General features: G+C 39.8%; 1 protein-coding gene across 1 annotated transcript in view; it reads left to right on the top strand.

The window, feature by feature from the left end:
• Window positions 1-18,279, top strand: part of LOC126091888 (insulin-degrading enzyme) — a 208,262-nt gene that overhangs the window by 164,039 nt on the left and 25,944 nt on the right. The window contains 1 exon segment of the mRNA XM_049907183.1: window positions 5,740-5,831. Within this exon segment, the coding sequence (XP_049763140.1) occupies window positions 5,740-5,831 (92 nt within the window).

The following is an 18,279-nucleotide window of genomic DNA, read 5'->3' as shown; positions in this document are numbered from 1 at the left end:
GCCGCCAAACTTTCTCCTCAGAGGGTGACATCACCAGTTGCACAACCGGCAGGCTGGGAAGGACAGAAAGAATGATCCTGTGAAGACTTCCTATGTCCCTCGAGCCAACAAATGTCTGAGTCTTCCTCTGCCAACCGGTATGGCTCCAAGAAGTCGAACAAAGGCAAATGGTCTTCTCCTTCACTGACTTGGAGATCCCCTCCGGCGGTGTTGCCACATGACACCCTTGCCCAACCGACCTCCAGGATGCCGGTGCAATTCATAGACTCTGCAGCCCGACAGAAGGAGAATGCTGACACAGCTGCAGACCTGCAGGATCCTCCTGCCTCTGTGCTTTGTAGCAGTGAGTCTTCAAAGGCTGGCACTCAGCAGCTGCTGAGGTGACACCCCTCCATATTTTTCATTATCATGACTCTCCTCCAATGGAACACTTGCAGTCTTTAATCCAACAGAGGATTTAGAGCTATTCTTAGAAACACAGCATCCACTTGTTCCCTGCCTTAAGGAATCAAAATTGCAGCCTCACTACTACTTTGAGCTCTTGCATTCCATTTTGACCTTCTTATCGTAGGACGGCATTCCATCTCATGTGGGAGTCATGCTGATTGTACGGGATGACATTCATGGTCAACCCAACTCCCTGACTAACCGACTCCGAGCTGTTGCAGTTTGCATGTTCCTTCCTCACTTGACCTTTTCCCTTAGTACCGTTTACGTCGCTCCGTCATACGATGTCACGAGGGCAGACTTCCTTCAGCTTACTGAGCAGCTGCCTCACCCATTTCTGCTGCTCGGTGACGTTAATGTGCACCATCCCCTTTGGGGCTCACCCAGAACCTGTCAGAGATGCCCTCTTGGCTGACCTCAGTCACCTTAACCTCATCTGCCTTAACACGGAAGCACCCACGTTTCTTTCAGACTCTACTTACACCTATTCCCATTGAGACCTATCCTTCTGTGCTGTCCAGCTTGCCCACCATCTCACTGACACATACTTGAGTGACCATTTCCCATGTGCTATCCATTTGCTGACACCTACCCCACCTATGTGCACACCCAAATGGCACCTTATTAAGGTTGACTGAAGGCTTTACTCCTCCCTGGCAACCTTTGACGAACATTTCCCCAGTTGTGATGACCAGGTAGAATATTTTAGAAATGTTATCCTTACCGCTGCAGAATGTTCCATTCCTCACACTTCCTCTTTACCAGTGAGTGTCCAGTCCCTTAGTGGACTGAAGCATGCTGTGATGCAGTTCACACATGGAGACATGCTCACCACATTTTTAACCATCATTCTGTGATGGCAAACAGCCTTCATTACAAACAGTTGTGTGCACAGTGTCATCGCATTGTTCTGGATAACAAAAAAGCTAGCTGGATTTCATTCACTAGTTCTTTTTAACAGTTCCACTCCCTCCTCCATTGTGTGGGTCAACCTCCGATGACTCTCTGGGACCAAGATCCAGGCCACAATTTCCGGTCTAACAGTAGCAGATGATGTCATTGTGGACCCTGCTGCTATCTCCAACATCTTGGGCTGCATTTTGCAGAGATTTCGAGCTCCTTCCATTATCACCCTGACATCTTCCATCAGAAATGAGCAGAGTGGGCTCAGGTTATACCATTCTCTTCTCAGAATTGTGAGTGCTGCAATGCTGCCTTTATTATGAGGGAGCTGGACCATGCTATCATTTCCTCCAATCCTCTACCTCAGGGCCAGATGAGTTCACATTAAGATGTTGCAGTACCTTTCTCTTTTGGACAATCACTTTCTGCTTCATACGTTCAACCACATCTGGGCAGAGGGCACGTTTCCCAGATGCTAGCGTGAAGCCACTGTCATACCCATACCTAAGCCTGGTAAGGACAAACACCTTCCTTCTAACTACTGTCCCATTTCTCTCACCAGATGTGTTTGCAAGGTAATGGAATGTACGATTCATGCCCTGCTGGTACGGTGGTTCAGGTCTCGCAATTTACTAACCACTGCACAGTGTGGATTTCCAGTGCGCCGTTCTGTAGTTGACCATCTCGGCACTTTGTCCACCCATATCATGAATTGTTTTTGGTGGAAATCCCAGGCAGTGGCCTTGTTTTTCGATTTGGAGAAAGCCTACAACACCTGCTGGAGGACTGGTATCGTCTGTACTCTCTAAATGTGGGGCTTCTGTGGCTGCCTGCCCCATTTCCTTCAGGAACTAAAATAAAAAACATGTTTTCAAGGTACTGTGGGTTCTGCCTTGTAAGACAACTTTACCCAGAAAAATAGTATGCCTCAGGGTTCTGTTATGAGTGTCATCCTCTTTGCTATCACCATTAAGTCTGTAATGACCTGTCTCCTGCCAGGCATCTCCGGCTCCCTTTTCATTGATGATTTTGCCATCTGGCAGCACAATTTCTTTCTTCCACTGGCTTTACATCTAGGGCTCGTTGCTCTTCCATCGTTGAACCTCCAAAATTCCTGGGGCTCAAGCTGGATAGCAAACTTTCTCAGTCCACCCCTGTGTCTTACCCAGCAGTCCGCTATAAGCAGTCCATCAATCTCCTACTTGTCGTCAGTGGCGCACTTCCTGAGGAGCAGGTCAAATGACCCTCCTCCGTTTGTACTGGTCTCTTGTTCAAAACTAGACTATGGGTGCTTCATTTATGCATCTGCACATTCGTCTCTCTTACACCGTCACAATATCATCCACCATCACGGCAGCCATTTGGGCAATGGTGCCTTTTACACTAATCCGGTTGAGTGTCTGTATGCAGAAGCTCCCAAACTACCGCTCTCCTACCACTGTGACTTTCTCCTCAGCAGGTATGCGTGCTATTTGTCTGCTGTTCACGGCCACCCATCCTGTGCCACCTCCTCCTTTGATCACCAGTATGAGGTGCATCTCTCTTCTCTGTCAGCTCTTGGAGTTTGCTTTCGGCTCTTGCTCTGGAAGCTTAACTTCACGCTACCTGCAACTTTCTCGATGGGTGTAAACCTTTCACCACCTTGCTTTCCTGCAGCAACCCGTGTTCATCTTTGCCTTCAATTGCTGCTTATGACACTACTCCAACATCGCTCTATCACCTTCAGTTTCATCACCTTTGCATGGAACTTTGCGATAGTTCCTGTGTGTACACTGACGGCTCAGACTGAGTGTGGTTTCAGGTGTGCTTTTGTCATTGGCACTGATGTTTTTCAGTATTGGCTTCCACAACACTGCTCAGTATTTACAACAGAACTCTTCACCCAATACATCCGCCAACACAGGCTTTTCTGTTGCATCATCTGCTCAGACACTCTCAGTGCCCTCCAAAGCCTCTGCGTGCTGTACAATCCCATCCCATAGTGCAACGAGTCCAGAAAGACTTTAACTTGCCCACTCTTGATGGAGCCACTGTGATGGTCAGGTGGGTTCCTGGTCACATTGGTCTGACATGAAACGAGGCCACTGACACTGCTGCCAAGGCTTCAGTGTCTCCATACCTCAGCCCACTAGTTCTCACATCCCCTCCGACGATATCTGTGTTGCCGTCTATCAGTAGGTGGTGTCACTTTGGCATCACCACTGGTGTACCCTTCGTGGGAATAAGCTCTGGGTTATTATGCCATTCCCAGCAGGTTGAATGACCTCCTCTCAGCTCTCTCACTGTGAGATCATTTTAACTAGTTTGCGTATTGGGCACTGTCTTTTTAGCCATTTCCATTTGTTAGGTGGTGCTCCCTCACCATTTTGTGCAAATTGCGCTCAACTTTTGATGGTCCGCTTTTTCCTGATGGAATGTCCTTTTTTTTTAACCATTTACATTCTTGTTTATGTTTGCCGTCGGAGTTATCAGCTATTTTAGTGGATGACACACAGGCTGTCGATCGCATTGTACTTTTTATCTGATATAGCGGTATGGTGAAGGCCATTTAATATTTAGTTCTGGACCTCTATTTGCCTATGGCATATTTTATAGACCCTTCTCCACATCCCTGTTTTTAACTGCCTTCTCTGCTGTAGATTGGGGTTGAGGTGTAGTTATTTTTAACTCCTCTTTGTCTTAATGTTCTACACATTTGACATGGGCACATATCACCGTAGTTGTTTTTGAGCCAAAAACAAAACAAAATAAAACAAAGGGAGCTTGACAAGTTGGCCATGGGTGAGCATTTGTCTCAAAAATGGACACACAATATAGTTTGAGAACACGAGAGTCTTGGTGCGCACATCAACATATTGAGATTCCATTATAAAAGAGGTCGCTGAGATTAGAATGAACTGCAACAATTTCAACAGAGACCAGTGCTACACACTGAATAGGGTGTGGGGGCAGGCTTTGAATGTCGAAAGAAAGAAACGACACATGCTTGATGCTTGTAGGGAGGCGGGAGCAGCAGTTTCAAATATGTCGCTGGCCCCCTTGCACCATCTGACATCACTCGGTCGTGCAGTGAGCTGGAGCTGCTCAACTTTCTTTCCGCACACATGTTATTTCGGCCCTCTCTGATTGATGCCAATGACCATAATCGTAGGGATGTAAATGGGATATAGTGCCAGCTGCAGCAGTCAGTACTTTTACACCTGATGATGATGGCAGGGCTAGCATCAAAACCTCGACATGACTTGAAAACTGAGATGATTTTATCCAGTTCTTTAATGGCTTACTACTTTCCTTACTTTCCTCCACCAGCCCATACAGTAACCTTATTCTGCATCGTAGAATAGGTACAGCCAGCTAAAGATCAGGTGTAATTCAAACTCTTAATTTTGGCAAAAAAATTTCATAGTGACATTCATCAATTCTTCCTTCTTATCTGATAAACTGCTATCATTTGCAGTCTCTGATATGATAACCCTTATGTGTGTGTGCATGGGGAATGGGGGGAGAGAGTTAGAGTGAGAGAGAGAGAGAGAGAGAGAGAGAGAGAGAGAGAGAGAGAGTGTGAGTGTGCACTCTTTGTTCAAACCTGAAGGCCCAAGGGATGTCGACCAGCTGCCTTGTCATCATCCTACGTCAATCGGCATTATATTGATATGGTATGGTGGGGTATTTGGAGAGCACACTGCTCTCCTGGCCATTTGACTAACTTTCCAGACTACAGAACTGCTACTTCTCATTCAAGTCATGGCATCAAGGGACTGAGTGCACGCCACTCTAGTCCTCTCACCAAAGGAAGAATCTGGCAGTACAGGGACTCGAATCTGGCTCGTCCACAAGGCAGCCATCTACATTGATTACGCAGCTGCTGAGACGGATTAGTCCTTATAAAATTTAATGCAAATAATCTAGTGTCTTTTGCATGAGTGGTAACAGAATGGCAAGCATTACCATGAGACATGTACCTTCTAACACACTCTACAAAGTCATTTTCGTCAACACCTTAATCATCTAAAATCTGATTAAAATTGAGTGAGTGAATGATTTCTGTATCAGATAAAACTTGACAGATAATTTCTACCACAGTGACCATCATACTAAAGTTAAAAATGGAATGCACATTTTGAGTAATGATGGTACAAAGGATTTTTCCGCACTGTGTGTCACATCTTGTAAATATGGAAATATGGGAGCAGAAAGCTATAATTGTTGTCCAAATAATCAAAAACACAAAAGCAGCTACCTCATGCCCCGTATCCTGTGTGCCCACTCCCAAACCTTGTTTTGTGTTTAGGAGATCTTTACATTGTTCTGCGAAAATGTGTATTTTCTTTTTGTAACTCTTTTGTATTTAATTCCTGTCACAAATTTTTGTTTTTGTTTTTTTTGCAGAACTGACTCTTAAGAATGTCGAGGCATTTATTCCACAAATACTATCCAAGATGCATATCGAATGTCTAATACATGGAAATGCTGATCGACAGGTATGATGAAAACATCCTTTGACCAAATACGAGTATACACATATCTTTCTGTACAGATGTAGTTAAATTGTATGTGAAAATGTGCTTTTAACACTTAAGATAAAAAGAATACAGCAAATGTGACAATTTTTGCTTTTAGATTGCAGTGCCATAAATTAAATAATGGGCACACATGTCACGTGTTTGAGAATTTTCTGGACTTAGTGTAGGAAACACTTGTAAGCAACAAACTGAAAATAAGAGGCCACGTTTTGAATTTTCTGTGACAGAAAAATAATACATGTATGGGAGACAGACAAGACAAACAATTTTAAAATTGAAATGTGAGTTTACTAACAGAAAATCAGTTTTGTTGGGTGAAGTGAAATTTCTATAGAACTGAAAGAATATTTTCCAAGGAATCTGAGCAATTCATCATCAGTTATGCGAGTCTTGTGAGGAAATATTTTGAAATATAGCTTCAAATATCTTTTTTTTTTTTTTAAAAAAAAATTGCCCTCTCACAATCATCACACATTCAGATGTTAGCATTAACATTTTGCATGTTAAAACACACATATATTACATATTCAGTTTTTTTAATTGCTATCTAATACAACATTATAATTGTTATCCGTATCTTAACTGCCAAAGTCTTGGATTTTGACAGTCTTCTGGCTTCAATTTCCTCTGATGTTGCTCTTTTGACTCTCTCTTTCTATGTTGTTTTCAGGCAACCCATTATTCTTCTATTAGTTGGCATAGATTCAATCGCCATCTCAAGCCATCTGCTCTCACTGCACAGCATATGTGCCCACACTGTTTAGTTTTACTTCAGTTGTATCCACTGCTTTGGTGCCCAAGTCTATTCTCTTATGTAGGTATTCATTTTTAATTTTATGTTATAGTGTCAGCTTACAGAAACACCTTGAAAACCCCACCTCCATTGACAATGAATTCCTCTTAATTCTTTCAGTTACTTCCCATGTTTCTGCTGCATATGTTGCTATACTTCATAGCACTTTATCATCAAATTTGTGCCACAAGCCTATTGCTGGCAGTACTGTTACTTTTTCTGAGCATGCCCTACAGCGTGTCTCATGTTAAGACATGCCGGAATGGATTAATGACTAAAAACATATTTTCTCATAAGGTGATTATTCAACTAAAGCAATTTTTGTTAATCATACAATATCATAACTGTAGAGGAGTTGTGATTAGTACTATGTGTGAAATTTGGGATGATTTGCAGAGGGCATCACCATCCACAGTTGCTTATCTGAAGAATTGAATCAGCTTCATTTGCATGAAACATTTAAAATTGTACTGTTTTTGAATGAGAGTAGATGCACAATAAAAGTAAAGACTGTGGTGCAAGCCAGTGACTGGGCTATTTGCCTGACTGTAGGCAAAGTACAGCCTTTCTTCACTGCATCACTAGGAGGGGGAGGCTGGCAGGCCCATTGCCCTGGCTGCCTTTTGCCCCAGGGAACGGTACCCAGTACTCGTTTGATAACAGACTGAGTGGACCTAGGCTGTCTCGGGGGGAGGGGGGGGGGGGGGGGGAGTGGAATGAGCAAAAATGTCCATTTTATGTAGGATTGAACACAAGACATTCAGGACAGAAGACTAGTGTTCTCTCCATTAGACTACCATTTCCCCCTGTAACGGAACATATTAAAGGCTTTACTTTACCGAAGTATGCAATACCCTCCAAATTCAACCAGTTTAATGAGTATTTATGATTATGGAAAAGTTATTGTGTATGTTAACAATGATTGCATAACATGTCTCCATAAACAGTCAACCCATTAAATTATACTGAATAACTGACCCACCCAAAAGTTAATATCACTTGATCACTGATACAGCAAATGTCATCATGTAAAAACACTAAGTCCATCTTCAATAATTAATATGAAGTACGAAAAATAGTGGCCAACTTAGGTATTTTGGATCTCCTTAAATAAAAATCACCCAGTGAAACCTATTTGTTCACTAGGAGCGTTTTTACTCAGTATTCTGTAATCAATCCTATTTTAGACGAAAACCAATGTAATTCTTAATAATTCATGTTATTTACTTATTTATGCAAATTAGAGAAGTCAATTGACAAACTCCAAAAAAAAAACGGCCTTTTTGTAACAAAGAATTATTCTGTCAAGTCAACAAATCTGTCTGTCAGTTTAATAACATGTTAAATTATGTCACTCGATGCAAATTAATAACTTTTCTGCACAAATTATGATAACAGATGTACATGTGACTTATAAACTATATCTCTTTTTAGTAGTTCTTTGACAATGTTATAAATACAAGCAGCAAGAAGGGTCGGGAGGCAGTCGGAATGTCACTTTGGTAAAGTGTGTTTGTGTGTTATTGTTTGAGGTGGATAAACAATGCAAAGAACATGTAAAGGAAGTACTACTTTGTGTTGTGTCATGGTCTTTGGTGGACAGTGGAATTAAGATGGCCACCAGAGTAATAAATATTTGAAGTTTACATATTTGTTGGTTTCGCTCATTCTTTATCATCAAAAGCATATAAAAAACACGGGACCTCATGTTTTTAACCCTAGACAACCAGATTTAGAGCCAGCATCAGCATCGAGACACGGCAGCGATCCAGCAAGTAGCAGCGATTACCACAACACAATGCAGTTTAATGGCGCCAACCTAACATCAAGTGCTAACAAGCTCCGTAAATGGGAGTGAAATAGTGCGATTATAGCAATTAGTAATATCTACGACTATGCGACCATTACAAAAGTGGGGGCTCGTCCGGGATCTTTAAGTGCATCGATGATAATAGTGCAGCAATAAATTTCTTAAGTGCTTAGCACTCCAAAAAAGTTTATTTGTGCAGTGTGGCAACAGTGAAAATATGTCAAAGTGAACAACAAAAAAACGTGTGTATGTGCGACTACGAAAAACTATCATCACACCGCTCACATGATTAGCGTCTGGATTATGTCAATGGAATTCGTCAATCAAGACTTCAGCTTCGATAAAACTGAATAAAAGTGAAGAAAGCCAACAAGAACACCGATCACGACATCATAGCATAGCTACATAAAGCAAGGTATTTTGTTGTTGTCATTAAAAAAAAAAAGTATTAATAGTTAACATGTCTCTACCTGAGAGGGATGATATCGTAGGAAATGTAAAAATTGAACCAGAGGATGGTGAACAATTAAACTTAACAGAGTGGCTAGCAGAGTTTGCAACTCAAATAAGCTCGCAACTTAAACAATCGAGTGAACAAGTAAGTTTGAAACTTAATGAAAACACAGATAGACTGGATAAGTTAAGTTTGAATTTTGATCTATTAAGTACTCATCTCAATGAGAAGTGTGAGGAAATTAAAACTACCCTCAGTAAGAACACTAGAGAGCAGTTGATACACTTCAGAAAAGAATTTCAAGTTAAAGTTGAAAGTTTAAATGAAAACATACAAGCGAACACAGACAGCATTGCTGTCATCTACAACAGAGTAGATACTGAAGCTAAAAGATTAGATCAGAGAATAGACAAAACACCAGAAAACCTTAAACAAGAATACAACCTGTATAGCACTAATGTAGATACAAAAGTAGAAAATATACACACTAAATATACACAATTGGAGGATGCATTGATGTCCAAACAAACGATTTACAATCAAAATACAATGTATGGGTACATCCAAGTTAAATGCTTTCCTGGTGAAAATCTGCACCCTATTGACTTTATTCACCAATGTAAGGATATGTTTGTTGTAGGAATGTCAGATAAAAATTAAGTTAGTAAAACGGTTTCTAGCAGGGGAGGCCCTATCCTGGGCAAATGAGAATAATTATTCTTGGATTACTTTTGAAGAGTTTGAAGCTAAATTTATTTGTAAATTTTGGTCACAATCCATACAAGCCAGATTAAAGTCAGAATTTCTAAATGGACCAGTGTATAGAGGGAAAGTAGGGGGAATGCAAAAATTTTGCAGAGATCAATTGAAAAAACTTGCTCACTTGAATAACTCTTTTGATATTATGACACAAATTGATGTTTTAAAAAGAAGGTTACGAGAGAGACTGCAGTGGGAATTGGTCCATGGACCAGACGATTCAATGGAAGAGTTCCTGAAATTTGTAGATAGATTAGATAGGGCCTTGGAAAGAGAAAATAACCAAAGTTTTGGCTCTGGCAACAACCAGTATGGGGGGTGGAACAGGAATGTAAATAGAGATTATTATGGGAGGAGAGACTTTGAAAATTCTGGAAATAATGCTCCAAATAGGGGATATAGGAGATATGAAAATGATTTCAGAAACAATACACAGGAGGGAGGATGGAGGAGAGATAACATGAATGATAGAAATAGGTATTGGGGAAGAGAACAAGATAGAAGGGGGTTTGTTGAAACTAGTGAACAAAACGACAACTACAAACGGACAGACCGAGAGAACCAGCCGGGAAACGGTGGACAGTCCCACTAGATGTCCGTACCGTAGTTTTGGGGCTAGACAATATTATGACAGGACAACACATAACCAAAACTGGAAAAGGAGAGGATACAATGTAAAGAGTAAGTACCATGAAAAGACTGATGTTGTTAGAATGAATAAATTAGAATTTAATAAAAGGTTTTGGGATACTATGAGTAAAAGTGATACAGTTAATAAAAACAGTGTTCAAGCACAGGTAGTTAGTGAAAGTGCAGAAGTTGAAGGTGTTGCACAGTTCCATAGTTGGGCTGAAAAAGATACTGGTGTTAATAACAAGTCAGACACACCACAAATAGAATCAATTTTGGGGGGTTTATTTGATAAGAAGGGGGATGACGAAGTGTTTAATGGAGCCAAAGACTCAATTGCTGAGATTCAGATACATAGGGGGGAAACTGAAGATGGGGTTGTTGTGGAGGAGGAGAAAGAAGTAATAGTTGTTGTTGTTGTGGTCTTCAGTCCTTAGACTGGTTTGATGCAGCTCTCCATGCTACTCTATCCTGTGCAAGCTTCTTCATCTCCCAGTACCTACTGTAACCTACATCCTTCTGAATCTGCTTAGTGTATTCATCTCTTGGTCTCCCCCTACGATTTTTACCCTCCACGCTGCCCTCCAATACTAAATTGGTGATCCCTTGATGCCTCAGAACATGTCCTACCAACCGATCCCTTCTTCTGGTCAAGTTGTGCCACAAACTTCTCTTCTCCCCAATCCTATTCAATACTTCCTCATTAGTTACGTGATCTACCCATCTAATCTTCAGCATTCTTCTGTAGCACCACATTTCAAAAGCTTCTATTCTCTTCTTGTCCAAACTATTTACCGTCCATGTTTCACTTCCATACATGGCTACACTCCATACAAATACTTTCAGAAACAACTTCCTGACACTTAAATCTATACTCGATGTTAACAAATTTCTCTTCTTCAGAAACGCTTTCCTTGCCATTGCTAGTCTACATTTAATATCCTCTCTACTTCGACCATCATCAGTTATTTTGCTCCCCAAATAGCAAAACTCCTTTACTACTTTAAGTGTCTCATTTTCTAATCTAATTCCCTCAGCATCACCCGACTTAATTCGACTACATTCCATTATCCTCGTTTTGCTTTTGTTGATGTTCATCTTATATCCTCCCTTCAAGACACCATCCATTCCATTCAACTGCTCTTCCAAGTCCTTTGCTGTCTCTGACAGAATTACAATGTCATCGGCGAACCTCAAAATTTTTATTTCTTCTCCATGGATTTTAATACCTACTCCAAATTTTTCTTTTGTTTCCTTTACTGCTTGCTCGATATACAGATTGAATAACATCGGGGAGAGGCTGCAACCCTGTCTTACTCCCTTCCCAACCGCTGCTTCCCTTTCATGTCCCTCGGCTCTTATAACTGCCATCTGGTTTCTGTACAAATTGTATATAGCCTTTCGCTCCCTGTATTTTACCCCTGCCACCTTTAGAATTTGAAATAGAGTATTCCAGTCAACATTGTCAAAAGCTTTCTCTAAGTCTACAAATGCTAGAAACGTAGGTTTGCCTTTCCTTAATCTTTCTTCTAAGATTAGTCGTAAGGTCAGTATTGCCTCACGTGTTCCAGTATTTCTACGGAATCCAAACTGATCTTCCCCGAGGTCGGCTTCTACTAGTTTTTCCATTCGTCTGTAAAGAATTCATGTTAGTACTTTGCAGCTGTGGCTTATTAAGCTGATTGTCCGGTAATTTTCACATCTGTCAACACCTGCTTTCTTTGGGATTGGAATTATTATATTCTTCTTGAAGTCTGAGGGTATTTCGCCTGTTGCATACATCTTGCTCACCAGATGGTAGAGTTTTGTCAGGACTGGCTCTCCCAAGGCCGTCAGTAGTTCCAATGGAATGTTGTCTATTCCGGGGGCCTTGTTTCGACTCAGGTCTTTCAGTGCTCTGTCAAACTCTTCACGCAGTATCGTATCTCCCATTTCATCTTCATCTACATACTCTTCCCTTTCCATAATATTGTCCTCAAGTGCATCGCCCTTGTATAGACCCTCTATATACTCCTTCCACCTTTCTGTTTTCCCTTCTTTGCTTAGAACTGGGTTTCCATCTGAGCTCTTGATGTTCATACAAGTGGTTCTCTTATCTCCAAAGGTCTCTTTAATTTTCCTGTAGGCAGTATCTATCTTACCCCTAGTGAGATAAGCCTCTACATCCTAACATTTGTCCTCTAGCCATCCCTGCTTAGCCATTTTGCACTTCCTGTCGATCTCATTTTTGAGACGTTTGTATTCTTTTTTGCCTGCTTCATTTACTGCATTTTTATATTTTCTCCTTTCATCAATTAAATTCAATATTTCTTCTGTTACCCAAGGATTTCTACTAGCCCTCGTCTTTTTACCTACTTGATCCTTTGCTGCCTTCACTACTTCATCCCTCAAAGCTACCCATTCTTCTTCTACTGTATTTCTTTCCCCCATTCCTGTCAATTGTTCCCTTATGCTCTCCCTGAAACTCTGTACAACCTCTGGTTCTTTCAGTTTATCCAGGTCCCATCTCCTTAAATTCCCACCTTTTTGCAGTTTCTTCAGTTTTAATCTACAGGTCATAACCAATAGATTGTGGTCAGAGTCCACATCTGCCCCTGGAAATGTCTTACAATTTAAAACCTGGTTCCTAAATCTCTGTCTTACCATTATATAATCTATCTGATACCTTTTAGTATCTCCAGGCTTCTTCCATGTATACAACCTTCTATCATGATTCTTAAACCAAGTGTTAGCTATGATTAAGTTGTGCTCTGTGCAAAATTCTACCAGGCGGCTTCCTCTTTCATTTCTTAGCCCCAATCCATATTCACCTACTACGTTTCCTTCTCTCCCTTTTCCTACACTCGAATTCCAGTCACCCATGACTATTAAATTTTCGTCTCCCTTCACTATCTGAATAATTGCTTTTATTTCATCATACATTTCTTCAATTTCTTCATCTGCAGAGCTAGTTGGCATATAAACTTGTACTACTGTAGTAGGTGTGGGCTTTGTATCTATCTTGGCCACAATAATGCGTTCACTATGCTGTTTGTAGTAGCTTACCCGCATTCCTATTTTCCTATTCATTATTAAACCTACTCCTGCATTACCCCTATTTGACTTTGTGTTTATAACCCTGTAGTCACCTGACCAGAAGTCTTGTTCCTCCTGCCACCGAACTTCACTAATTCCCACTATATCTAACTTTAACCTATCCATTTCCCTTTTTAAATTTTCTAACCTACCTGCCCGATTAAGGGATCTGACATTCCACGCTCCGATCCGTAGAACGCCAGTTTTCTTTCTCCTGATAACGACATCCTCTTGAGTAGTCCCCGCCCGGAGATCCGAATGGGGGACTATTTTACCTCCGGAATATTTTACCCAAGAGGACGCCATCATCATTTAATCATACAGTAAAGCTGCATGCCCTCGGGAAAAATTACGGCCGTAGTTTCCCCTTGCTTTCAGCCGTTTGCAGTACCAGTACAGCAAGGCCGTTTTGGTTATTGTTACAAGGCCAGATCAGTCAATCATCCAGACTGTTGCCCTTGCAACTACTGAAAAGGCTGCTGCCCCTCTTCAGGAACCACACGTTTGTCTGGCCTCTCAACAGATACCCCTCCGTTGTGGTTGTACCTACGGTACGGCTGTCTGTATCGCTGAGGCACGCAAGCCTCCCCACCAACGGCAAGGTCCATGGTTCATTGGGAGGAGAAGTAATAGAGGGACATTTAAATAATGATCCTAAATCAAGTGATGTTATTGATGAGAGTGTGGAGGAAGAAATAAAAGTATTTGTAGAATTGAAAAGTGATTATGTGGGAAAGGTAAGTGATGTGACAAACATGGGTAATAATGAGGTTAATTTAAGTGAAATGCAGACTAGGGAATGTGTATCTGAGGACAAGCTATTGCCGATTGGGAACTATGAAACACTAATCTATGAGAATGGTAATAATATTATTAATAATAATAATAATATTAAAGAAAATATAAAGGGATGGAATGTAAATGTGTGTTTTCAAGAAAAAGGGGAAAAGTTTTTAGAAGTTTTGTGGAACAACTATGGAAACTGTATAAACAAAGATGCCTTTTGGAAAGAATTAGCAAAGGTAAGTGCAACCTTGTATCCTACATGGTGGACAAGAATCCGTAGTGGACTTTAAAAAAAAGGGGGTGAAAACAGTTGTTTGTTAAGTGACAACACAGTGTTAAAAGGAACAGATGAAAACAAAGGTTTATGTTTAAATGTCAATGCTTTGCAAACAGAGAGGGATGTGTCTAAGTGTAGGAAAGAGACATTAGACTTAGGAACTAAATAAATTGAAAATGATCTATTGTTTGAAAATACTGAAATAGACAAAGATGTTGAGCTAGGTTGTCCATATGTTAAAGTAAACATTGACAAGTGGGAAGGAAGAGTGTTAGTAGACACAGGAAGCCCTGTTTCTGCCATCACTTCTAGACTTAGAGATAATCTCAGAAATTCTCAACATTTTTCCTGAAATGCCAGCTGTTGGATTAAAAGGGAAAGGAAAAGCTACACAGTTCAAACCAGGGGACCTTGTACACGTCAAGAGAAATCAAAATTATTGTCAGCCAAACTTACAAAGTTTTTTGATATTTACATTGGTCCATTTGAAATAAAACAAAGCCCACATCCTAATGCATATAGACTTATCTTTCCCAGATCAAGAAGGTTATTTGGAATAAGAAACATCACTGAATTGAAACCATATAAACATGATTAAGCACATTTCCCTGTTTGAATACAGTTACTTACCCCTTTTCCGTAAAGCATGTTATCAGCAAAGATTTTTACTGGGTGTGTCAAGTAGCAACTACCACTCAGCCTACAGACCCTGGAAAAGTTCCAGATCTCTGAGAGAATGTTTTTATATTTTTATTGTCACTATTGAATATTAAATTTTGAGACATCTTTACTTGCAATGGGCAAGTTTAACCATGCACCCAAAGAGGTGACAAACATTTATTACTTTCTGTTTGTATTGTTTAATATGGGACATACTTGCACCAAATATAAAAGACAATGTAAAAAAATTGTTGTGCAAGACCCATCATTTTGTTACTATTCTTTTCTTAGGCATAAGATTTGTGTGCAATTTTCTACAGCTAATCAGATGTTCACAAAGTTTGATGTTTGTGTTATGTTGTGACCAATTTAAGTGTGCAATTTTGGTATTCATATGTTCTTGTACTATCTTGACTATGTGTCTCAATGGGAGACAATATTTAAAAAACTCTTCTTTTTTTAAAATGCATACTATATTCATACATGTGACTTCTCTAGTGTTTGTGTTTATATATCATGTCCATACTTATAATTATGTTCTTTGTTTTCATTTCCTTTATGTGGCTCAAAAAGAGCAGACAGTTGCAATATTTTCCTATGGACATCTGACCTATCCATCTAAGTAATATATTTATGTTCCTTCTATTATCTTGATTAATCTGTGACTCAATGAGAACTGACTTTGAAATAATTTACATATATTTTTTATATATCTTAAAATCGCATGTGATATATTTGTGTCTGTTTTTGATCATTTTCCATGTGGCTCACTGGGAGCAAAGATTAACATTTTTTTTTACTTTCATATATTACTAAATATTTTTATTATGCTGTCATACTGAGAGCCATAACACAAAGTGCATTTGATACAACACAACTAAAATATTTGCAGGAAAAAGTCATGTGAAAACTGTGTAACGGTCATTGTATACATACACGTTATGCATAGTAAAAAAAAAAAAAAAAAAAAAAAATATTAAAGTAGTACTTTCCCAAATTTTAACCATTTGACACATTTGTCCTAGTCGGCTAATATCATTAACATTCTGTAAATGATATTACCCGAGGGGGGTATTGTAACGGAACATATTAAAGGCTTTACTTTACCGAAGTATGCGATACCCTCCAAATTCAACCAGTTTAACGAGTATTTATGATTATAGAAAAGTTATTGTGTCTGTTAACAATGATTGCATAACATGTCTCCATAAACAGTCAACCCATGAAATTATACTGAATAACTGACCCACCCAAAAGTTAATATCACTTGATCACTGATACAGCAAATGTCATCATGTAAAAACACTAAGTCCATCTTAAATAATTAATATGAAGTACGAAAAATAGTGGCCAACTTAGGTATTTTGGATCTCCTTAAATAAAAATCATCCAGTGAAACCTATTTGTTCACTAGGAGCGTTTTTACTCAGTATTCTGTAATCAATCCTATTTTAGACGAAAACCAATGTAATTCTTAATAATTCATGTTATTTACTTATTTATGCAAATTAGAGAAGTCAATTGACAAACTCCAAAAAAAAAAAAAAAAAACGGTCTTTTTGTAACAAAGAATTATTCTGTCAAGTCAACAAATCTGTCTGTCATTTTAATAACATGTTAAATTATGTCACTCGATGCAAATTAATAACTTTCCTGCACAAATTATGATAACAGATGTACATGTGACTTATAAACTATATCTCTTTTTAGTAGTTCTTTGACAATGTTATAAATACAAGCAGCAAGAATGGTCGGGATGCAGTCGGAATGTCACTTCGGTAAAGTGTGTTTGTGTGTTATTGTTTGAGGTGGATAAACAATGCAAAGAACATGTAAAGGAAGTACTACTTTGTGTTGTGTCATGGTCTTTGGTGGACAGTGGAATTAAGATGGCCACCAGAGTAATAAATATTTGAAGTTTACATATTTGTTGGTTTCGCTCATTCTTTATCATCAAAAGCACATAAAAAACATGGGACCTCATGTTTTTAACCCTAGACAACCAGATTTAGAGCCAGCATCAGCATCGAGACACGGCAGCGATCCAGCAAGTAGCAGCGATTACCACAACACAATGCAGTTTAATGGCGCCAACCTAACATCAAGTGCTAACAAGCTCCGTAAATGGGAGTGAAATAGTGCGATTATAGCAATTAGCCATATCTACGACTAGGCGACCATTACACCCCTAAGTGCACAATATGAAGTTCAAAACTGTATCCCATATCTGTTGGTGGTAGCATTATGTGAAGGAATAATTCTCTCTTGTGCCATCCATCAAGTCGTGCAAAATGTAGCTTGTTCTGTTTACTACTTGTTGCACCCTTATAAAAGCAACAAAGAAAATGCCTTTAGCTATTAGTTACAAATTAAATACACTGACAGGAAAAATTAAAACAGCAAAAAATAATGGAGAGTAATGAAATTTTGGGTATACATTTGTGTAAGTAACATACTTAAGTGATCAACATTGCAAGATCACACATAAATGCGGGCACGAGATAAGCTGTTACAAATGTGAAATGAAATGCTGGTATATTAATAACCAGTGTAAACGCCACAACGTTGAATGCAGGCATCCAAACGTGTTTCAGTTTGTGCGTTGGAGTTCCATGCCTGTTACACTTGTTGGACATCAGGCGTAGACAACATGTCAGCATTCTGTAGAGCATATTGAACTACAACAGCAGTATGTGAGTGAGCATTATCTTATAGGAAAATACCCCCTGGAATGTTGTTCATGAATGTCAGCAAAACCAGTCGTTTCACCAGATCAACGTACAAATTTGCAGTCAGTGTATTTGGGACAACCGAAAGAGTGCTCCTGCTGTCATACGAAATCGCACCGCAGACCATAACTCAAAGTGTAGGACCAATGTGTCTAGCACGCAGACATGTTGGTCGCAGACCCTCAGCGGGCCTCCTCCTAAACAACACATGGCTACGCTGGCACCAAGGCAGAATGAGCTTTCATCAGAAAAAAACTTCCACCCTGGCCTCCAGTAAGTTCTCACTCGACATCGCAGCTATTTCGGAGCTATCCTTGAAGTAACTGATATGTAACAGTTTGTTGTGTCACTTTGGTGCCAGCTGCTGCAGATGCAGTATGAAATGCCAGAGCCACATGCTGAACGGGATGGTCTTATCTCTCGGTAATGCCAT

Source organism: Schistocerca cancellata, chromosome 7, assembly GCF_023864275.1.
Source record: "Schistocerca cancellata isolate TAMUIC-IGC-003103 chromosome 7, iqSchCanc2.1, whole genome shotgun sequence".
In the NCBI taxonomy this organism is placed as follows: domain Eukaryota; kingdom Metazoa; phylum Arthropoda; class Insecta; order Orthoptera; family Acrididae; genus Schistocerca; species Schistocerca cancellata.
This window is presented reverse-complemented; position numbering and strand designations above follow the sequence as displayed.